The 24,020-nt window shown below is 37.4% G+C and overlaps 2 protein-coding genes across 2 annotated transcripts; one reads left to right on the forward strand and one right to left on the reverse strand.

The window, feature by feature from the left end:
* The first annotated feature begins 6,733 nt into the window (after positions 1–6,733).
* Positions 6,734–9,499, forward strand: LOC134656736 (small ribosomal subunit protein uS15m). The gene is made up of 5 exons (XM_063512251.1): positions 6,734–6,984; positions 7,353–7,486; positions 8,081–8,154; positions 8,574–8,695; positions 9,176–9,499. The coding sequence occupies exons 1-5, from the start codon at positions 6,797–6,799 to the stop codon at positions 9,483–9,485; spliced, it is 828 nt and encodes a 275-aa protein (XP_063368321.1). The 5' UTR covers positions 6,734–6,796; the 3' UTR covers positions 9,486–9,499.
* Positions 9,500–11,577: 2,078 nt separating this feature from the next.
* On the reverse strand, positions 11,578–20,296 carry LOC134657310 (SH3 domain-containing protein Dlish). Its single transcript, XM_063512884.1, has 7 exons — positions 20,100–20,296; positions 19,553–19,746; positions 18,681–18,868; positions 18,138–18,304; positions 17,282–17,380; positions 16,289–16,434; positions 11,578–11,750 (listed from the first exon to the last, which is right to left on the reverse strand). Exons 1-7 carry the CDS (start codon positions 20,146–20,148, stop codon positions 11,586–11,588), a joined length of 1,008 nt encoding a protein of 335 aa, XP_063368954.1. The 5' UTR covers positions 20,149–20,296; the 3' UTR covers positions 11,578–11,585.
* Positions 20,297–24,020: the final 3,724 nt, after the last annotated feature.

The raw sequence follows: 24,020 nt of genomic DNA on the forward strand, positions 1-24,020 counted from the left end.
ACATATTAGTATGAGTTGTGTACATGTTTCATTTACAATCTAATACCTTTAAACGAACAATTCTTGTATATTTATTTATAAAAAAAAAAAATAAAAAAAAAAAAAAAAAAAAAAAAAAAAATGCGTTTATTTCGGACAGCGTATCCATATTACAAAAACTAGACAACACAAATAAATTTACAAAACACACAAACAATAAATCAACATGCACATTATCCCAAACTTACATTAAATTTTACAAATTAAATAAAAATTATAAATTAAATTAAATTATAAATTCAATCATCAAATATTTATTATTATTCTCCACATTCTCATTTGTCATATCTCATTTATATGTAGGTATATATATTTCGGGGATCTCGGGAACGGCTCTAACGATTTCGATGAAATTTGCTATATTTGGGGATTTCGGGGGCGAAAAATAGATCTGGGTAAGTTTTATCTCTGGGAAAACGCACATTTTTGAGTTTTTATATGTTTTCCGAGCAAAGCTCGGTCTCCCAATTATTTAATACTTAAGAGCGTTACTTATTTCTTCTCGTTACTACACCATTTTCAGTGGCCAGACTCAATGAAGTCACATATTACCAGCTAGTTGCCCGACCGGTAATATCTTGCCTTACTCTAAGTTAAAATAAGTGTTCACTAACCATTAACTAGCTAAGTAACTGTTTAACTTTCACTCAAGTTCGTTATAGTCAAGTATAGAGTGGTTAAATAATAAAATCATGGGTATAGTTTTCTAAGTGACATAATGATAAGCTTGGAAAAGAATATGATGTAGGACGTAGATTTCAGAATTGTCTAGCCCTAGTTAGCAAAATAGCAAATCCTGTTGCGAACTTTACCATTTAAAATTTTACAGAAGAATTTTTTAAGTTTACAGAATTTTAACCTAAATGTTCTGAAATCGTCCGGTTGCAAATTTTTTGAAGTGGTTTTACGTTTTCCCTTTTTATAGAATGCTCATTTAGACATTAGCATTTTTCAAGCATATTGTCTAATTTTGTAACTGTAAAAACAGCTTTAGAAATAGTTTTGGCCTTAAGGCGTGTGTCCATAACCCTTAAGGCAAGTTAGAATCTAACATGAATCCATTATAAGTTTAATAGTTATTTGTTATACAAGGGGACTAAGTTGTTGTTTAACCGCTCGTGCTAATATTGATAACCGAGCAAGCTAAATATTCAAAATAAAACCACGAGCGTAGCGAGTGGTTCGAAAAGCGGAATCTTAGGCGTTGTGAGGGTTAAACAAATTTTGCCACCGAGTGTAGAAAAAATTTTCACCACACCAACGCGAGGAATTTCATTTCATTTTAAAGTTAATTCTACCGGTCATCATAGGAAATAACTCTAAATTTGCACTAGATTACTTTGCCACACATGTGGATAAAACGCAACTTTCACATCAGTTTTCGAATAATCAAGACAGCCTTTTCCGTGTGGTGTGGTGGAAATATTTTTACTTAGGCTAAATGATACTGATTCGTGTGTGGCCCCTTTCCACATTTTAATCTCTTGCTAAAAACTGTTATAGTCATAACATTCGTCTGAGAAAATTTGTAGAGTCTTCCACCTTGAATAGACACGAGGATGACTATAACAGATAATATGCTAGTTGATGTATGTGCTATAAATCAGATAATAGACAGGTAGTTGTCATATTGCGTGTACATTTTTAAGATTTCGCAACGTTGCAACTGTTTGATGCTTATGGATTTTGCGTCTTAAAGCACAATATGACTGTAGATGTTGGTGCTTTTGATTTTAGATTTTTCTGATTTTAGCCACTTTTTGTCGTTTAACAAAGTACCAGTGGGTGCGAGTGTACCGGATTGATTTAAAATATTAACCAAAAATATTTATAGTGATATTATACATCCATATGTATTATTTGGTGCTGTTCCTAATTTTCCAAATTTGACATCTCAAACTTGTTTTATACAGTTATATTGGTTGCATCGTTGATATTTTTTGCATGTTTTTTTTACTAAGTATAGTCATACGGAAATCTGTCCGTTTTCGCCACAGAACATTATTAAAGAGGTTAGAACGGCTATCGCGGCCAGTTAGTAACGGAACCGGTGTCGCCGCTCGTTCCTCTCCACATTTACTAACACTCGCGCAACGGTAGTAAAAACTTGTGTGCGCGTCGTGAATGGATACGCCTCCTTTAGACAGATTTGATGTCTGGCTTCTTAATCTGAAGGTTATTGTGGCGCAAAAAGGCATGTTTACTTCGTTTTCGGTCAGCGCGGGCGAGTAGCATGCGAGCGTTTGCTCAAAACCGGCGGCGACACGTACTCTGCTCGCATCGCCATTCTAACTTGTTCTGTGGTTTTCGCGTATAAAATAACTGATAATGATAAACCTACGTACGGAGCCCCTGAAACTGAATTTTACATCTGGTCACTAAACTGTAATTATTATTTGCATTTCAAATTTACTTACCCTATAATTATATAATAACTAATATATTTTAATTTGTTATACTTTATTTCGGTGTTTAATGAATTTATGCGCATATCTGTGCAACTCTGTTTTACGTTTCTACTATAACTATAACATTGTTGTAAGTTAAATAGCTAACATAATTTAGTTTAATTTGAGCAGTCAAAGTATAGAGGTTATAATAAAAGACATTTTTTTATCTTATACGTAGTATAGGAAGAAATAATATTTATAATAATTAAGTAGCGAATGGAGCCCAGTATTAATTTATTAAGAGTGGAAACATAAGTATGGGCAAGTTGAATGAAACATGTTTGGGGCACAACAATATCTTAGCCTTAGGGACAAAGAAATTGGACAGGTCGAATTAGTATTTGCGTCTCACATATTGCTTAGTGAGAGAGTGGTACCCTTACTTAAGCTTTGGTTTCCTCCGATAGCGGTGCCGTCATATAGCGGCCGTCTCCATACAAATACTACGACATCCATATTTAGCCGTATTATTTAGTATGGAGACGGCCGCTATATGACGGCACCGCTGTCCTAGGAAAACCGATCTTTAGACACTAAAGCCCAATGTAGATTTTTTACACAAACTGTTTCAAATATAATTTAACCAGTAACTATAATGTTTTGATTCATCTGTGAATCATATTCCCTGCTTTCATGACGTGATGATTGTCTTTTGAACTAGTCCGTATTTCTGTATAAATCGATGGTCATGACTTATTTGATTTTAACTTCTAGATTGAGGGTCACTGCAACACAAAATCAAGAACTTTTTTCTCTTTGTTGATTAGGGTGAATTGGCCACTCATAATTGGCCATTCTTACTATGGAGTGGCCGATAACTTTTGATTCGAAAGCGTGGCCAGAATAACAAACTTAGCACAAAGTAGTGTTGTAAATAAGTGAACTTGTAAAATAATACCAATTGTTATTGTGAATTTCTCGTACGGTAGTTGCTCTTATTTATTTTAGTTCTTGGGACTGTTTTTTTTTTTATCGTGAAATGGGTTTCAAACATTCCATATGTAAATGATTATGTGAAACATAAAAGCTACTTTGGACTGGGATTTTATACTAAATTAAATTAACTTTAAAATAAGTAATTCAAGGCCAAATTTAGTCATTACAAGGTTTCATAAATTATGATTTGAAGTTTAGGTGATGCCAGTGATGAATTGTTTCTACCTTGGAGGATACAACTAAACGGAGTAGCCATTAACAGGCTTTCCCCTCTGTCGAAAATAGGCGGCCAACGGTCATACACAATGTATGGACTGACGTTTATCTGACATGGCTATTTTTACGTTACGCATACATTTGACGTTCCCCTCCCCCGCAAAAATCGGCAGACTGTTTTGTACAGAAAATTACAGATATGGCGTCTCCGTTTGATTATATCCTCCAAGGTTTCTACACATCAGAAAAATCAGATAAGGCCTTCTCTACTTTTAGTAAGGTGTATTCGGGTATTTCCGAATGACGAATAGTGGCGGATAATTCCGAAAGCGGACTCTTACTACAACGGAATATGAGTAATTTTACAGTGATTTTCGGGATTACCCGATTTCCGGAATTACCCGAATAAACCTTACATACTTTAAACCTTTTCTGTATTAAAAGCTAATGTGTTGCCTTCGCCGGTTATTTTAACATACAGTACCTGCCAGTACTGGCCTGCTAGTAAAAAATATAGAAAAAACTGGCATCGTCTAAACTAGCTTTTATGAAGAATGAAGATAATAGATGCTCATTGTACAGGAATACTGTAGTAACTATTTTGAGAGTGCAGTTATAAAAGTTAGCTGAAGTTTTAATACCTAATAAAATCAGAGGCATAATTTCTACGGTATGGTATAGTTTAATATATTTAGAACATGTGATTTATTTAATTTATTCAGATGTAAAAGTATATAATAGTTTAATTGTTTATTTTAATTGAACATGTATTCTTTTCCTCAAATATTTGTTAGTTATGATGTAGTCATGTGAAGTGGTACACTTAGTACAAAATTTTTGCATATAAATATTTTCCAGTTTGAGGTTTGCACTCGAAAAGCAATAAATGGATGGTGAATAACTTTTAGCTTTTATTTATTTCCTTTGAAGTAAGTACGTTTTTTACGCAATCCAACCCTAAATAATTCTAACTCATTTCACTGGACATGAAAAATGGATAATTTGAAGAGGTTAATTATAGTTTGTCAAAGGACTGTGTCATTTCATTATACTACTCTTTGGTCATTTCATTTCACACATAGACAGAGAGAAATGAAATGAAATGAAATTTATTATTCGTAACATACAGTTATAGGTCAATACATAATAGGATTATTTTACATTTTCATCATACTCATATTAGAATCATACTATCTATGTTTTACACTAGTACTAGCACCCAAAAGAAAGGGATGAGTATAGTTTTTTTTGTTCTTATTTACTGACTTATTGGTTTGACCAACTATCGCCAGACACTTTCTTCTGTGAGTAACAGAGATAGGTATATATATATATATATATATATATATATATATAATTTCTCTGTCGCTCTTAGCAGAAAGTGTCCGGCAAAAGTAAGCAACGAGCCAATCACGAATAGGGTTGCCAACTATTTTTTGGTGGAATATAGTATTTTCCGGAATAAGGCATCAAAAATATAGTACATTTCAAAAAAACATAGTTCTTTTAGATAAAATACTAAACATAAGTGTAATATACCTTTAATCAGAAATATAGTATTTTAGCGTACTATTTTTCCAAAAGTATATAGTAAGTACAGAGAGCCAAAATATAACTAGAGTAAGACCAAAGAAAGTCTGCAGCGCTAAACTAAAAGTAGTTTATAAAAATCTGTATGTGACAACACCACAGAAAATGGATTACATAGTCTTGATACTTGTGAAATTTCTACCATATTTACCGTCTATGAAAAAATTAAGCTGTGCATTATGGTTAAATAAATTTAATTCCAACAATAAATGTCACTATTAATATGTATATTGTATACCTACATATCGTCGGGTGACAAGCAAAACTCACTAAGTACTATCAAAAAATTAAAGTAACAATGCACTTTATTACACTTGTAACACGGTTTATTGTCCAATAATTTCAATGATGTTAGTTAGTGACTTTTACTTGTCACCCGACGATGTACTAATATTGAAAAATAACATTGGGAGAATGTGACATTTGGCATCATCATAATTATTGAGCTTTTGTAATATCCGCGATGGCCTGGTGGTAAATAGGTACAGAGGGTCTACCGCGAACACCGGATCTCGCAAATTGCGGGCATCTTTCTCTTTTACTCCCATCAAGGCGTATTTAGATTGACAGAGAAATAGCCCGCAATTTGCGAATTTCGCTTTTCGGAAAAACTAAATAAACCGCCATTAAAACAATAAACATATATTAAAAATAAATTTAAGCTTTAACTATGTAGTAGGTAATCATGCCGTAAGCACAAGCATATATGGAGCTTGTGGGCTCGAGCTCGAAACCCGGCTAGTACCAATGAGTTTCTCGAAATGTTAGAGGAAGTTCATAAGGTAAGTATGCCTATACCTATTAGGTGTGTTCAATTTGCTGTAAAACCTTAGTCTATTAACTAAACCAATATTATATTATCTACATAATATGGTGCAAGTATTAAGATGTTTCATTCCACTTACCCGTCATCAACTCCAAATTTTGTAAACATTGTCGTTTTTGAGCTTGAATCGCCTCGTGCTGATTTTTTACAAGTGTAAAATTATTCGTCTTGCGGAAAAGTAACGCCCGCGCGCTGGTTTTGTAAGGTTTCACCATGTTTTTTCCGTTCATCACAAAACACAACGAATATTTAAACGATTTTGACAACCACATACCATAGTGAATGACGTTTACTGACTGTTAAAAAACATTGCCATATATAGTTTTTTAATTCGCTGTCAAATTATTGCGCTGCAGACTTTCTTTGGTCTTACTCTATAATTATAATATAGTACGGTTGGCAACCCTAATCACGAATCATGCGGTCTACTCGGTCTAGCATGAGTTGCGTTCTCGCGCGCGAGTCCATACTTGAAGTCGCGCGCGAGAATGCAACTCATGCTAGTCCGTCAGATAAAGACAAAACTGGCAACGCAGGCCGTCAATATTGTTAAGTTTTTTTTTAATTTGAAATAACGAGTTATAAAATAACGGTTAACGAGTTATTTTCGATACAGCACTAGTATTGCTCGTTGTTTTGTTACCTGTGGCAAGTGTACTGTCAAAATCTAAATAAAATAACATAGTTTTCAATAAAATAATCAATATTCCTTGGAATAAATAGTGCAAATTTAACTAAAATGTTACGCCGACTTACAACTACTATCATACAATCACGTGGTATAAAACAACAAGTGAAATTCAAATGGGTGAGACCCGAATATGTACCAGCTTACAAACCGGCCAAATCTGGCGACTTAGAAGGTCTTCCGCCGATTTCGGAGACGTCTTTAGGTCATGAGTATTCTCTAAGTGAAGAAGCTAACGAGTAAGTATCATACTTGAATCCATTATGATATTTTATGATATAATTAATGCAACATAACCTATAAACACATCTTAATTTTTTACACCTCTGACGTCTTTTGACCATTCTACAAAAATCTTATTCCCCTCGCCATAAATATTTGCAAATTCCCAGGAGATGCCGGTTTATTAGCATCTCATATTTGGTGACTATGTAACTCGTGCCAAGTTCCATCTACAAACATAGACATAGCCAGGGGAACGAGATTGCTGTAGAATGACCCTCTTATGTTACCGCCTGTGAATACAATGTATTATATTTCTCTGAAGTTAGATTTTTGCTATTTCTAGTCCTGATTAGAATAAATTAATGGGAATTTAATTTTTCAGTGCCCCAGAATCGGTGAACAAAATATTCTCAGCAGCGTTCCTAGGCAATAAGCACCATAACGAATTGGTCAAGCTGGAACTTGTGGACAGAGTCAGGAGGCATGCATATGATGATAATACTGCTGAGACAAAGAGTAAATATTTCTTCACTAAAGACCGGGATATGAACCGTGATTACCTTTAGTATTGTTTTCGAGCTCCCGATATTTCGACGCAGTTACATGCATCTTGTTCACAGGTTATGGGTGAGTAAAGGTAATCACGGTTCATATCTCGGTCTATATAAGTCTAGTAAAACTTACCGTGGTGAATCATTCAAAACTGTAAATATTTCTTATTTACTACAGGCTCATTTTCAGTTGTTTGTCTTTATGAACTGTATTAAAAGTGCTTGCATTTCACCTCTGTTTCTTTTCAGTCCTTATTTAAGTGGTTTTCTGGTTGTCTGGTTGTATAAATAATTTAGCTGTATAACTGCTGGCATGTAGCCTGATCATATAGAAAAACAAAATCAGTATTAGTGTTTGAACAAAACCAGATTCTTGGCCACAACCGAAGGTTTGGTTGTGCTCTAGTTAGTGTGGTCGAACCATGAATTTTATGCCGAAACCTACCAAAACCCTAACTGCGGTCGAACACTATTTCATATCTTACTTACTCTCAACATTTTTAATTACAGAAGTCAATTTCAATAAATGCAAATCATAATGTAAATATATTATTTTCAGTTGCAAAGCTTACTGCGAGAATTCGTTGTCTTCAGGTCACCATGGAAAAGTTTCCAAGAAATGTACTTGCAAAGGTTGGCACATGTTTATGTTAATTGTTATTAACCCTTAAACTCAAAAACTTGCCCTAGTAGTATGTATCTTTATTTTACCCTTTAACACAAATGTCAAAGTCACAAATTATTTATTTGCTATTTGAGGTTTGTAGGTAGTGAATATTGACAGTAGCAGAACATAACTGTAGCTGGTTTATTAACACATTCATTGCCACCCAGCCAAACAAGACATCCGCACCAGGCCACAACAATTTCGTCATATAAAGCTGTAGTACCACAACCCCGACTATCGGTGGTCCGGTGGTCCGGCCCGGGAACGAAATCATAAAAATCAGATAGTCGGGTTTTCGGGAATGTGTTAATTAGATATACTGCGCACAAAGGATCAGACTAAAAATTCATAATCAACAACTCTAACAGAACATTTTCTTTTTCAGAAAACTGTGCAAGAGCTAATAGACAGGAGGAAGAAATTGTTGAAGTACCTCCGCACTTATGACTACAAGAAGTTTGAGTGGGTCCTGGAGCAATTAAATATTGAATACAAGGCACATCCAGAGTAAGTTTTAACTCAATTGTATTTACTTAACATTTAAAAAGAGTTAGTCTGTATATAGATTGAGTTTAAATTATGTAGGACCAACTATGCTTTTCAATTTACTTAGCACGACCCGCCCCGGCTTCGCACAGGTTAACAAATTATACATAAACCTTCCTCTTGAATCACTCTATCTATTAAAAAAACCGCATCAAAATCCGTTGCGTAGTTTTTAAGATCTAAGCATACATACAGACAGACAGGGAAGCGACTTTGTGTTATACTATGTAGTGATTTTGGACAGTATTTATTCAAGTCATCATTTAACCCTTCACCGCCAAAGACGTCAACTGACGCGCATGGCTATAGGCCAATACAATATCAATCTTCGTGCTTTCTAAAAGGTTCACGGTGACGCGCCGCGCACGATAGGCGTGGCGTTCAAAGGGTTAAAAAGTTGACAGTAGTCCTATAGTAAGATATAACACATTTTGTTAACAGGTCTCATCACAAGCTGTCTCGCAAAGAATCCTTGAGAAGACTAACAGAAATGCATTGTGACGACATTCGCAATGAAAAACTTTCAAATTACCGAAACCTGCTAGAGAGTCAACAGGGGCCCTTCCTCAAGGAGAAATTAGAAGCACTAAAGTTTATTAGGAGTGAACAGATAGATTTGCAGCTTAATATCACGGTCTCAGAGCAAGATATCAAGAAAGTGGAAGAACAGTTAAAAGATTGGACAATCAAGGATGAAATCAAACAACAGGCCAAGAAAAAGAAGAAAAATCTGATCGCCGACTTGGATTAATAAACAATTTAATAGTAGTAATTATGTGGTAGAAAATAAAATAATGTTACATATCTAATTATTTTATTTCAAAATGATATTACATAAACCCTTACAACTATGTTATAAAAAGTTAAAATATAAAGCGTAATATGAGATTCAGTCAATTTTGGACGGATATTTTTACACTAGCTAAAAATAATGTTTACGTCGAATTGGAAGATATGCTGGAAGACGATTTAAGGCTTCGTCACACAGGCGCGTTTTCCGGGCGGGGCGCGCCCCTTTTACATATAAAACGCTCACGCGCCGCTTACGCCCCGCCCGGAAAACGCGCCTGTGTGACGAAGCCTTTACCTATATTTTACAATTACATGGACACATATGTTATAGTATAAAAGGCTAAGTTGGAGGCACTGCATTACGTACTTATACAAATATTATAAAAGCTTTTACTATTACGGACCCATTAAAAATGTACAGAAATGTTGATACGAGTACTATTAGGGTGCGGCCACACATACCTATCAGGATTCGGCGAATATACGAGACGGCGACTCTCGCTATCCAAGAGAAATGAATGAGACGCCATTAGTAATATTCGCCGAATCCCGATATGTGTGGCCGCAACATTAAGGGGTCATCCATTAATTGCATCACACGTATTTGAAGATTTTTTGACCCTCCCCTCTCCTCTATGGTCACATTTGGGTTACCGCTTCACCCCTGGTGCGACGTCACATATTTGGCAATTTTGTTTTCAACTAAATCAACAATTTCAATTAGTTTTTATTATTTTAACAAAAAATAAATATTTTTGACAAGAGCATTGTTAGAAATGTATAACACGAAACCGATTAGGAATAAAAATACATCCATAAAAACGAATATCATTGCAAAAAATGTTATTTAACTGTTAACAGTGAATAAATATCAAAATAATTTTCGGTTACAGATGTACTTAAAGTGACGTCACAAAGTTTGTGACTCCCCCCTCCCCTTTGTCACAACATGTCACATTTTCTTGACCCCCTCCCCCCTAAACGTGTGATGTAATGAATGGATGCGCCCACAGAACATATTAAAGAGGTTAGAATGGCTATCGCGCGCAGTTAGTATCGGAACCGGTGTCGCCGCTCGTTCCTCACCACATTTACTAACACTCGCGCAACGGTAGTAAAAACTTGTGTGCGTGGTGAATGTCTGGCTTCTTAATCTGAACGTTATTGTGGCGCAAAAGGCATGTTTACTTCTTTTTAGGGTTCCGTACCCAAAGGGTAAAAACGGGACCTTATTACTAAGACTCCGCTGTCCGTCCATCCGTCCGTCCGTCCGTCTGTCACCAGGCTGTATCTCACGAACCGTGATAGCTAGACAGTTGAAATTTTCACAGATGATGTATTACTGTTGCCGCTATAACAAGAAATACTAAAAACAGAATAAAATAAAGATTTAAGTGGGGCTCCCATACAACAAACGTGATTTTTGACTGAAGTTAAGCAACGTCGGGCGGGGTCAGTACTTGGATGGGTGACCGTTTTTTTGCTTGTTTTGCTCTATTTATTGTTGATGGTGCGGAAACCTCCGTGCGCGAGTCCGACTCGCACTTGGCCGGTTTTTCGGTCAGCGCGGGCGAGTAGCATGCGAGCGTTTGCTCAAAGCCGGCGGCGACACGTACCCTGCTCGCATCGCCATTCTAACTTGTTCTGTGGATGAGCCCTTAGATCGAGGCACTTGTAGTTAGGGTTGCCAGATGGTCGGGATTCGGCGGGATTCTCCCGATTTTTAGCATGTGTTCCCGATTCCCGACGAAGTGAAAATTGTCCCGAAAAACAGCTTCACGTTATAAAGCAATCATTTCAAGTTCCGAACTGTCGTCGAGCGAGCAAGCGACCCGCGTCGAGCCCGTCAGCGCGCGCGCGGGGCGCGCGTGGCGAGATTGGGCAGAGCAGCTGACGCAGTGCCAATAATGTAAAATATCGTTGTTTTTAATACAATTAATTTAATTTGATAGGTTTTTTTCCCGACTTAAGGCCCAAAATCCCGAAAAATTTATATTTTTTCCCGATAATAGCGGCTTTCGATCTGGCAACCCTACTTGTAGTGAGGTGAGGTGGCCGGTCAGAGCGTGGTGGTGCGGGGCGCGCGCGCGTATGCGGTTGGGATGAACCCGGAGCGGCGCGCCTTGGGCGCGTGCGCCCACAGCCAGCCCTCCACGGTCTGCTGCGTCAGGTCCGCGTACACCCACTCGCCGCGCTTCACCGACAGGTCGTCCGGCGCCTGCGCCTGCAGGTTGCCAATATTTGTGAAACGGGTTGCATGCCTATGGGTACCATTAGGGCTCATTTAGACGGTGCGAGTTTCATTACATTGCGGGTTGTGATCGGACGGTTGAATAGGGATGATGACACATGTTGAATTTTATAACAAAGTCTAGTAAAATAGATAGCAAACGAGCATTTTATCACAATAATGTGGATATTAAAATAAAATATTGAAAAATTACAAAAATACAGGACCTGAAAGTTTCAAATATTAAGTTTTTTTTTTTAACTTCCAAAAACGATAAAAGTAAGGGTACCATTCGATTCCTTACATTTCATCCAAAAAAATATTGTATGGCAACTATATACATAAACGCAATATTTTACCGACAAAAACGCAATTTTCTTGTTTTGTCCATACTACAAGATGGGCTCCCAGAGACCTTGACTTCACGGCCCCTTGCCGTTTTGTATAGGGCGTTTCGCGAGTGAAGTGCGACTGTCGGCCTTTGACTACAATTTCTGACTTTTGTGTTACTTTAATGCAATGGGTCCCATATAGACATTTTATCCTAAAAACCAAAACAAAATAACTTCATATAAATTCTTTTTTTAAAAAAAGGGAACCGCCTTCAAAAAACCAACCCACTGAAAAGCATAAAATAATTTTTATATGGCACCCCTATACATGTCCAGTCCCTATATCCCGTTGTAAAGCAAATTTCTGCCAAAAAGTAATTAATACCTAATAACAAGAAAATTAATAATCATCCGGGTAATTACTTCGTTTTTGAAGTCGGTGCCAAACCAAAATTTTAGAGAACCGATATTTTAGACAACGAAGAACGCTGCATGTACTTGCATTATAAATACATACTTAGTTTACTCATTAATTTAGTTCTTGTAGGTACTACATACATACTCGTATTTTTTTTCTGATTGGTAGCAAAGAATGTTTTTGTCGGTTTGGCACCGCCTTCAAAAACTAAGTAATTACCCGGATGATTATTAATTTTCTTGTTGTTAGGTATTAATTACTTTTTGGCAGAAATTTGCTTTACGACGGGATATAGGGACTGGACATGTATAGGGGTGCCATATAAAAATTATTTTATGCTTTTCAGTGGGTTGGTTTTTTGAAGGCGGTTCCCTTTTTTTAAAAAAAGAATTTATATGAAGTTATTTTGTTTTGGTTTTCTTTTTGGTTATTTTTAAGTTATTTATTATTTTTTATTTATTTTATTTTATTTTTTACTTTTTAGTGATAGGTCAATCATTTATTTTAGGTTTAGGTTTTGGGCTAAAATACTAGTTTGTTAGGCTCTCCATTTAGTTTTAGTGTAATTTAGTATTAAGTCATTTTGTTTTGGTTTTCTTTTTGTTTATTTTTAATTTTTTTATTCTTTTTTATTTACATATTTAATTTAATTTTTAATTTTTAGTGATAGGTACTTCATTTATTTTAGGTTTTGGGCTAAAATACTTGTTTGTTAGGATCTCCATTTAGTTTTGGGCTAGGAAGTAACTGCTTACCTACTAATGTTGCTGAACTGATGGCCTAACTCGATGATAATCGCGACAAAACATAAGATGACGTTTCGGTGCTAAACGATTTGTATTAATATTGCTCCTACTCCCACTGCCACTCCCACTTCCAGTCCCAGTCCCACTCCTATTCCCAGTCCGAATCCGAATCCGACTCCGACTCCCACTGCCACTATTTTATCTAAATCGGATTCAGCAACTTAAATTTGATGGTAGGTATACCGATAGCATCGCCACCTACCGGATCCAATTGGTTTTTCTAACCATCCATGTACTGGACACTAAAACTTTCTCCAGAATGTAACAAACACTTTTCTGAAAACGGCATCAAAATCGGTTCAGTCAAACACGAGATAATCACGAAGAAACATACATACAAACATACGGGTCAAACTGAGAACTTCCTTTTTTTAAAGGCGGTTAGAAAATAGTTGATCGACCCACCTAGTGGAACTCTGCAACATAGGCACATGACGATAAGTCGGCTAACCAAAACAAAGTGTGCCTAAGTTGTACCAAATCTGAGTTCCACTAGGAGTGTTCACCATCAGTTATATCTAGGGTACTGCTCTCCCAAGTGCTCATCAAGATGTGACGGATGACCAAAATAGCGTGGGCCTTTGTTGCACCAAACCTGAGTTCCACTAGGTACAGCCAGGGTTCAGCATCAGCTATATCGTGGGTACTGCTCTCCCAAGTGCTCATCAAGATGTGACAGATGACCAAAATAGCTTGGGCCTATGTTGCACCAAACCTGAGTTCCACTAGGTACATCCAGGGTTCAGCATCAGCTCTATCTTGGGTACTGCTCTTCCAAGTGCTCATCAAGACGCGTCGGATGACCAAAACATCGTGGGCCTATGTTGCACCAAACCTGAGATCCACTAGGTACATCCAGGGTTTAGCATCAGCTCTATCTTGGGTACTGCTCTCCCAAGTGCTCATCAAGACGCGTCGGATGACCAAGACAGCGTGGGCCTATGTTGAACTAAACCTGAGTTCCACTAGGTACATCCAGAGTTCAGCATCAGCTCCATCTTGGGCACTACTCTCCCAAGTGCTCATCAAGATGTGACAGATGACCAAAATAGCGTGGGCCTATGTTGCACCAAACCTGAGTTCCACTAGGTACAGCCAGAGTTCAGCATCAACTCTATCTTGGGTACTGCTCTTTCAAGTGCTCATCAAGACGCGTCGGATGACCAAAACAGCGTGGGCCTATGTTGCACCAAACCTGAGTTCCACTACGTACATCCAGGGTTCAGCATCAGCTCTATCTTGGGTACTGCTCTCCCAAGTGCTCATCAAGGCGTGTCGGATGACCAAAACAGCGTGGGCCTATGTTGCACCAAACCTGAGTTCCACTACGTACATCCAGGGTTCAGCATCAGCTCTATCTTGGGTACTGCTCTCCCAAGTGCTCATCAAGGCGTGTCGGATGACCAAAACAGCGTGGGCCTATATTGCACCAAACCTGAGTTCCACTAGGTACAGCCAGGGTTCAGCATCAGCTCTATCTTGGGTACTGCTCTGCCAAGTGCTCATCAAGACGCGTCGGATGACCAAAACAGCGTGGGCCTATGTTGCACCAAACCTGAGTTCCACTAGGTACATCCAGGGTTCAGCATCAGCTCTATCTTGGGTACTGCTCTTCCAAGTGCTCATCAAGACGCGTCGGATGACCAAAACAGCGTGGGCCTATGTTGCACCAAACCTGAGTTCCACTAGGTACGTCCAGGGTTCAGCATCAGCTCTATCTTGGGTACTGCTCTCCCAAGTGCTCATCAAGGCGTGTCGGATGACCCAAAACAGCGTGGGCCTATGTTGCACCAAACCTGAGTTCCACTAGGTACAGCCAGGGTTCAGCATCAGCTCAGATCTATGTATACTAAAACCTTCTCCAGAATGTAACAAACACTTTTCTGAAAACCGCATCAAAATCGGTTCAGCCAAACGCGAGATAATCGCGAACAAATATACATACATACATACATACATACATACATACATACATACATACATACATACATACATACGGGTCAAACTGAGAACCTACTTTTTTTTTGAAGGCGGTTAAAAACCCGATCGATTGATTCCATAAATGAAAATTAGTCATGTAGCCTATTGGACGTAACCAACAGTCCGCAATGTAACTAAAATCGCATGCGAGTTCACGCGCCATCTACATCAGCCCTTAGGCTTAGAATGCACTGCGATAAATTTCTTGCGGTTTTAAGACCGCAAAGTGTTGCGTACGATATGCTTCATAAAGTTCATAAGCGCACGCACTGGCAAGACTGTAACCGTAAGAAATTAGACTGAAACTGCAAGAAATTAATCGCAGTGCGTTCTAAGCCTTAAACAGGGTAGGCCCCGGGCACCACAGTTGCGCCTATTTTTTTCAAATTACGAACCTGCTGCTAGTAGTTACAATTATTTGATTTGGCATCGCACTCCTTACGACGTAAAACGGTTCTAAACATCATTCTCTCATTCAATCACTACTCTAGTTTTTTCCCCTGTCCGGGTGAAACCAAAATCGAGTAATGTACGATTTTACACAAATCTCCTTTCGTCAACGTGGAGTTGCCTTGGAACCCTGCAAAAGGGTTCACGAGGGACTGCAGTAGTTTTTGACCGAACTATTAGGATGCTGTAACGCTCCGAAAGAACGCATTAGAAACACATATTTTTTTCTTTTCGAAAACCAACATGATATAATTTTCACTGTATAAATCAGTTCAGACCAGCTATCATGGTCGCATTTTTATCACTTGTCATGCTATGCGTCACTTTCGCACTTACATATTTGTTAGAACTTGACAGCCATGGTGACAAATGATAAAGAGCCGGCCATCTTAGCCTTACTGTACGGATATGATGGTCGTTCTTGTCTACGTGACAGCGTGATAAAACGGTGTCCGTCACTTTCTTTCCCACGGTGTTAAACAGTGACAGTTATTTTATCACGTGGATAAAGATGGATAAAGCTATCCATAATAGGCTGGCGGTTACCTTATAATCGTACAGCATGACTAGCTCCGTGCCGTGGTAGCGGCCGTCGTTGTGCGTGTTGTTGGTGCTGGCGGACATCACGGTACTGTTGGGGTTGGCCGGTGGGGAGTGCTGTGGTTGCGGCTGCGGGTTGTCTTGCTGATTCGCTGTTAATATTTAGTTTAATTACTCTCAAAAGTAGTAAAATTGTTGTCATTAATCATACACACTGTTTACGAATAAAAAACCGGCCAAGTGCGAGTGGGACTCGCGCACGGAGGGTTCCGCACCATCAACAAAAAATAGAGCAAAACAAGCAAAAAAAAACGGTCACCCATCCAAGTACTGACCCCGCCCGACGTTGCTTAACTTCGGTCAAAAATCACGTTTGTTGTATGGGAGCCCCACTTAAATCTTTATTTTATTGTTTTTAGTATTTGTTGTTATAGCGGCAACAGAAATACATCATCTGTGAAAATTTCAACTGTCTAGCTATCACGGTTCGTGAGATACAGCCTGGTGACAGACGGACGGACGGACACATTGGACAGCGGAGTCTTAGTAATAGGGTCCCGTTTTTATCCTTTGGGTACGGAACCCTAAAAACGATTGTAGGTATTGTATTTCTATAAAAAACTTAGCGGCTGTTTCATGTTAACGATACGGACTCGCACGCTCGTCTGTTAATTGCGAATTTCTCAGGCAATATCAAAGGATAAAATAAAATAAAGAATCTATACAACCATAGACAAAAAATTGGTGTTATTCTCTCTAAAAAGTGATCTCTTCTAGACAATCTTTGAGTAGTAGGTTTCTTAAAGGTTGGTTTCGTAAAGATAGTTTAGTTACTAGAATAAGTGTGAATATTTGCATGTCTCTACTGACAAAGCATGTGGAACTTAATACCTCTGTGTACCTTTGTACTGACCGTGTTTTAAGCAAATAAATTTCTGATTTCTGATTTCTTTCTATACCTAAGGTTTATTATAAAATAGTAGTTAATTTTCTTGTTACCTTGTACTACAGCGGGATACACAAAGCCAGAAGGTATAAAACCTTCCTGCCCGTCACTTCGCACGATCCAGTACCAGTCTGGGTCTTCTCTGTTCAAAACTGGAAAATACAAACAATCAATAAAGTATTCATATGAAATCTTCTAATTAGATAAACTTGTGAATAATCCACCATCTTAAGATAAGCAGCTAAGTGGTGGATGGTGGATAAGTAGTCTGATTGCTATAAAAATTGGTTAGTATTAGCCGTCTAGTATTTAAATTAAAAATTATCATATGTCTAATCATTGAATAAATAGCAGCTAGATATGGTTGGGTATGGTTAACTTAAAAATTTACAATTCTCTGTAGAAAAATGAAAGCTCTAATAAATAAATAAATAAAATGGTTGGCTCATGTTACTCTTGCCGGAGCATCCATATTCCAACCATGTTATTGAAATTGAGTGCAACCTGTCTTGAATGGTGTAGTGGCAGCGGCACCACATTATGGCAAGTCATCACCATATCAGCAGATGCACCAATGAACATGTTTATCGTATAGGAAATGCACAGACAATCCAACCTCTAGACATAGCATAGTCGCGCTACCCCCTCTGCCACACATACGGTAGCGTTACTCCATCTTAGAGTCAATCCCGTGCCGTGATTGGTCCGTGTCTTTGAACGGACCAATCACGGCACGGGATTTGCTCACCTCGTCCCCCCGCACCCCCGTATTTTTGGCAGAATCGGTTTCATGAAATTGGCCTAAGCTCAGTCTAGAGGTTGGATTGTCAGTGAGGAAATGTCAATGCGTCATTTGGCATAAGAACGAAACTGTAAGTTTTCAAATTATTTTAAGAGTTTTTTATTTACCCGTAACAAACTCCCCTCTTTCGACATCAACATCATTCTCATCCCGGGCAGTGAAGGTGTAGAGCACCACATATCTGCCCGAGGGATCTTTGCTGAACGGACAGGCCTCACCCTCGCTGCCCAGCTCCGAGTGCCCATCGTTTGTTGCACCGTCTGAGACTGATAATCTGAAAAAAAAAAAAACAGAAATTATTACCAGAAATTTGGTGATTATCACTAGAAAAATGGTGGTCAAAATAAAGTCCAAGATCCTACTAAAACATGTACCAAGATTTCATTTTCTGCTGTTCTTAGTCTGATTTTACATCAGATGCAATCAAATTGAATGCTATGATAATTATGAAACTATATATTTACGCCTAAGCCTCTGAGACACTAACAATATAGGGATTATATAAATATATTTTTGGAATTATGAATGAATTGGCTTGTAACAGTGCCTGATCATACTAAAGAAATAGTGAATTTTAAGACCATCATAATAAGTCAGGCTTGAAACCATACTATAACTAGAAAGGGAACATAATAGACTTAATAACTTACTGTGAAACATCTCTGTGTTGTATGTCAGCAGGCGATCTACTCCTCGGTAATTTCTTCTTCAAGTCATGGTGCTCGCAGGGAGCACAGTACGAGTGAGGTATAAAGCCCTCTCTCCGTGACTCTGCCACTATCACATACACCCAATCATTTTCTCGATACAATACATTTACAATTTGACCGCGTTTTACCTGTAAAACATAATATGGATTCATCATGCAACTCTTGCTATATTTAGCATTGTATATATAGATTAGTGTTACCAAGATCACATTTCCAATTTAATATTTTTATTTTGTCAAAAGCATACCTCGCAACGGAGCTAGCAAAACCGTAGCATATGACAGTTTTGTGTCAGGGTTGGCGATTATGACGAACCATTTTGCTTTAACTTTATTGTATGTAAGATTAATAAAATTGGTCAAGAACCTTGTTGACCCTCTTCCGATATAACCCGGTTTAATTTACTGTCAAATAATATAAATTAACAGGTCAATGTCAATATTAGATGCGTTTCAATCTATCTGTTATTTTGTTTATAAAATCACGTTTCTTTTTCGCGTTTCTTTCAAATATTAACATGGAATTTTCATTGCTTGAAAATACATATTGGTGTGTTTGAAAACAAAGAAAAAATATTTTTTGTACTTTAGTTTATGTGTAGTAGTGATAACCCTGGAGTACAACTGCTACAGATTTGCTAGCTCGGTTGCGAGGTATGGTCAAAAGTTTTATGTCTAATATATTAATTATAAGCAAAAATGTTGATTGAACTTTAAAATAAATATAGTGGACAGATAAGTTTTTTAAGTTTATTTGCCGGTATGCCTGCTAAACACTAACTTCACAATACCTAATATGAAAATAGAAATTACCTCTAACTCATCATCAACACAGGGTGCAAAATCATGCAGCACAACCATTTTGGAATCTGGACTTAGGCCATGTTCCTTCTCTATTCCAACTCTCACTAAGGTCTCTATGCTTGCTGATCCAGTGATCCTGCCCATGCCAGGGCTGAGTCCTGAGCCTGGTCTGGACAAATCCTTGTCTGAGTCTCCACTGCTTGCTATAGAAAAATTAGCTATATAGAAATTTCTATGCCTAGTGGTTACTATTTACTAATAACTTCTTGTTTAGTTAATACGTTAATAAACATGGCTTTTAGCGTAATACATTGTATTTACCAAATAAAATAATATATATCTCCTGTTTATGACATGCATTTATAGCTTGAAGCTTAAAGCTCCACGTTTTTACATTATTACAGGAATAAACCAGTCACGTATCGCGACTAATTACTCTCTCGATATGGGTGGTATATGACAAACAAGGCGAAATTACTAGTTTTACATTTATATGTAGAAAGTTGGAGGTCATTGACATAAAGTTCCCACGATGAAAGCTCCATTAAGTACTCACATTTCTTTTTCTTCCCCCGTCTTATTCTCACTGGACATAAGAATGCCATATTGTCTAAAGATAAGTTTAATACATTATTAACTAAATGATGAGATACTTATTGCGATACTACGCTTTCTTTTGTGTAATAAAATGATTTACAGTTTTACATGTCAGAAAAGTTCACAAAACAACTTTGACGAGCTTGAGTTTCGTTTTTGCACTGAAAACCGGTTCTACGATGCGAAGCGTTAAAAATATTTTTCTAATCATACTAAAGAGAAACAGGTACAATCATTTATTTAACTTAAGGGAAATGATTTAGTTATTCATAAAGTTTGTAAAGATAAAATGAAAGGTAATAAAAATACATAATACAAGCATTCAACATTAAGAACGAAACGCCGATATATTGACCAAATATAGCTGGTCAAGCAGATCTTGTCAGTAGAAAAAGGCGGCAAATTTGAAAAATGTAGGTGCGAAGGGATATCGTCCCATAGTAAATTTGAATTTCGCGCGTTTTTTTACTGACATCACTTGCTTGACCATATAAAGCCCCCTCCAGACTATGTGCGTGAATCGCGCCGCGATTCGCGCACGAGTGTGCAGGGGGCTTAACAAGATCGTGCACTATGCATGCACTATGCGAAAAACGGGCCGAGTGAGAGAACACTTACAAGGGGTTTGTCCCTTTCTTTCACATGAAAGATTACAAACTATATACAAGGTGTTACACCAGCCACTGAAAATAGGATAGGTACACGTTGTATAGGTCATACCAAGTCATACTGAGTAACTTTTACTGTGCGACCAACGCCGAAATCGCGAAAAAAAAATTGTCTCTCCCATACATTTTGGCTGGCTGATGCTGATATCTTGTATGGGAATGGGAGTGTAAATTTTTTCACCCCTCTCTTTTTGCGTCGGGGGTTAAAAAGATTTCTTTCACTTCTCATGCTCGTAAAGTTTGACTTTAAGTCGAGCGTAACGGCATAAAGTGGCTATTACGACCCTTATTGGCTTAGCAATAAAGTCCAAAATCTGCCATACAAACTTCCAGCTCTGTCGGCGCGCTCCCGACCGGCGATGATGACGATGATTAGAGATGCACCGGATATCCGGTTACTATCCGCTATCCGGCCGTTATTTTAGTATCCGGCCGGATACCGGATAGTGACCTACTATCCGGCCGGTTACCGGATAGTTAAATTAACACATTTTGGGGTAAAAAATGGAATCTAAAAAACAGTCACGGTCATAATCGAATCAGTATATTCTTTTAAAACAATATTAACTTAATATTTTCTTTAATAAAACAATTTTAATTAAGTTTGATGTGATCATTAAAAAAACGAGTTATTTGTCTTTAATATTGGAAATCCATCAAAGGCAAATTGTGATACGTAATGACATGATAAAACTCGTTACGATCCTAGAAATGTGTCCGCGCGAACGTTCACTACGAAACAGGTCGAAACCTGCACGACGCGCACCAGCAAAACTCAAAATATAGGTACAGTACCGCCGGCCGAATATCCGGCAGCCGGATACCGGATATTCGGCCAGTGTCCAGGCCGGATATCCGGTATCCGGCCAAACTACTATCCGTTGCATCTCTAGAAATAATGGCTAAAAAAATTGCACAATCTACGAAAAGTGTTCGTTCCACAAGGCGAGGTTAAAAAAATACACCATGTGCAGTTGAAATGCTTAGGTGAGGGTGGGGAGGGTCGATCCCTAGGGGACACTTGGTAAACTTCATTTTTAATTAAACCAAACGAGATACATTTTTTTGCACTGGTAACACTCATTCATTCGTTCCTAACTTCACGTTCTGTCATGGCACTGTATCGGAAAAGTCAGTGGTTCAAAAATGGCGGACGGTGAAAGATTTTCTGCGTACTATATTAAATTTTCGGTAAGCTTTAACTGGATTTATTTTATAATATGAGATGGAAATGATGTTAGTGAGTGTGCTTATTTTATTTGTTGTTTATTGAAGTGATGATTAACTTGGATTACATTGATATACGCGAACACACGTTTCGAGTACGGCACGTTTTATAATCTTACTATGTATGGGGAGACTTTGTCTTTTTCTTCAGGGGAGATATGATTCCGGGATCATGTCACCCCCAAAGCGATCAAGTATATACATTGTAATAAATTTACTTACAAAATGATTCATAGAGCTATCATAAATATTTTCTTTTCTTTAGTAAATCATGCCGCAAAAGTACGACCAGAGAAACACTGATTTAAACTTTCAAGGTTTTTGACTGATTATTGTTTATTAAAACGGGATTTAATGGCGTATAATTCAGTTTTTAATTATACAACCGACTCCGAAAACGGAATTATCCCCGTGGCCTTTGAAAAGACTAACTAAAGTTGACATCAACATTTTACGAAATACCCGCACTTGGTCTTGTTTATCAAGTTAAACGTTTTACACACAGGGGATGTTACTCGGTCGACAAACAACACTTATAACGATATTTGGTTTTCAACCGGCGATATTTGTTTTTATGGATGAAATGCTATTTCAATGGCTTTCCGACCTTATGTACTATAGAACCGACGGTCCATAGAAAGGATTTTAGGATTATGCAGCTCAAACACCGTCCTCGAAACGTGAGCAGTAAATTTCTAAACTTATTTATTATAGTAAACAATAACGACCAGAGATGGGTAAAAAAATTAAAATTGCTGTAGGTATCTGACGCTAAAAATACCTTCATAATAACTTTAAAAAATTTAGCTTGTTACAAGAAATTTTATGTTAATATAAGATTTTTGTTTTTTTTTTAACTTTTTTTTTGGTTCAAAAATTGATTCCCTATTTTATGTTGTTTTATGGATAATACGATTACATTGTTTTTAAAAAGTATAAGATTATGGATTAATATGTGTTAGATATCTTCATATATTAATTTTCTGTAGATAAAGTGAATAAATTAATGTAGATACTACCCTCGAAATATGACATTGCCGCTTAAAATCTTTTTACCAAGTGTCCCCAAATCTGGAAGACTTGATCCCTTCGGCTTAGACATCTGATTACCGGAAATACAACTTCAAAGCATGGAAGATGCAATATATATATGTTTGCTGTGTATTTTACAAATTATAGATGCATTGCTAATAGCGATCCTAGTTATATAATCAATGAGAATCTAGTATGGGGAGACATGGTAAAAATCTGTTTACCATGTGTCCCAAGAACCAGGGTCACTTGATCCCCCTAGGATCAAGGCTCCCGACCAGGGGTAAACAAGTCTCCCTTACATAGGGGACACATGGTAAAAGTCAACAGTATGGGTTTTCATTAAATAATGGTCTAATTTATTGCACAAATCTGTTCTAATTCAAACTATTAATGAAGAGATAAATTCTGAATCGTATGGTCTATAAAGTTTTTCAATACTACAAATAGTTAAGAAAATGTATGCTAAAAACAAAAGGCGTGATCAACCCTCCCCAGTTTCCCCTATATTTCGCAATTCATGACTATTAATTGGGTAAGTATACAATATAAAGGCAGTCCTCCATTTATAGGTAAGTATAACAGCAATTTTATAATTTTGAAATGTTTCTTTGGCACATTTATAATACAAAAATACGAACCATTTATTTCAACAAATATACAACGTTCAAACAATTGCCTACTAGTCCTACTACCTACTTACCTATATTGATATTTATATTGGCCTAACTAAAATTACAAGAATGATGTCTAACTATAGGTATCTAATTAGAAACATAAGAAAACTAGCTGTTGCCCGCGACTTCGTACGCGTGGATTTGTATGTTGGTGGTTATTTTCTTCTACATTAGCTTAGGACATTCTTGTATTCTAATAATATGCCTTTATATAACGATTCAAGTCCCGCACTCAAAAAAAAAATGTTTGACCTTCACATAAACTTTCAACCCCTT

This window comes from Cydia amplana, chromosome 19 (assembly GCF_948474715.1).
Source record: "Cydia amplana chromosome 19, ilCydAmpl1.1, whole genome shotgun sequence".
NCBI lineage: Eukaryota > Metazoa > Arthropoda > Insecta > Lepidoptera > Tortricidae > Cydia > Cydia amplana.

Coding starts and splice junctions, on each gene's coding strand:
- LOC134656736 (XM_063512251.1), top strand. CDS start 6,797: ATGTTACGCCGACTTACAACTACTATCATACAATCACGTGGTATAAAA. Junction 7,487..8,080: donor TAATACTGCTGAGACAAAGA/GTAAATATTTCT, acceptor TATTATTTTCAG/TTGCAAAGCTTACTGCGAGA. Junction 8,696..9,175: donor GAATACAAGGCACATCCAGA/GTAAGTTTTAAC, acceptor TTTTGTTAACAG/GTCTCATCACAAGCTGTCTC.
- LOC134657310 (XM_063512884.1), bottom strand. CDS start 20,148: ATGGCATTCTTATGTCCAGTGAGAATAAGACGGGGGAAGAAAAAGAAA. Junction 18,869..19,552: donor GTGTTGATGATGAGTTAGAG/GTAATTTCTATT, acceptor TATGTTTTACAG/GTAAAACGCGGTCAAATTGT. Junction 18,305..18,680: donor CAACACAGAGATGTTTCACA/GTAAGTTATTAA, acceptor TTTTTTTTTCAG/ATTATCAGTCTCAGACGGTG.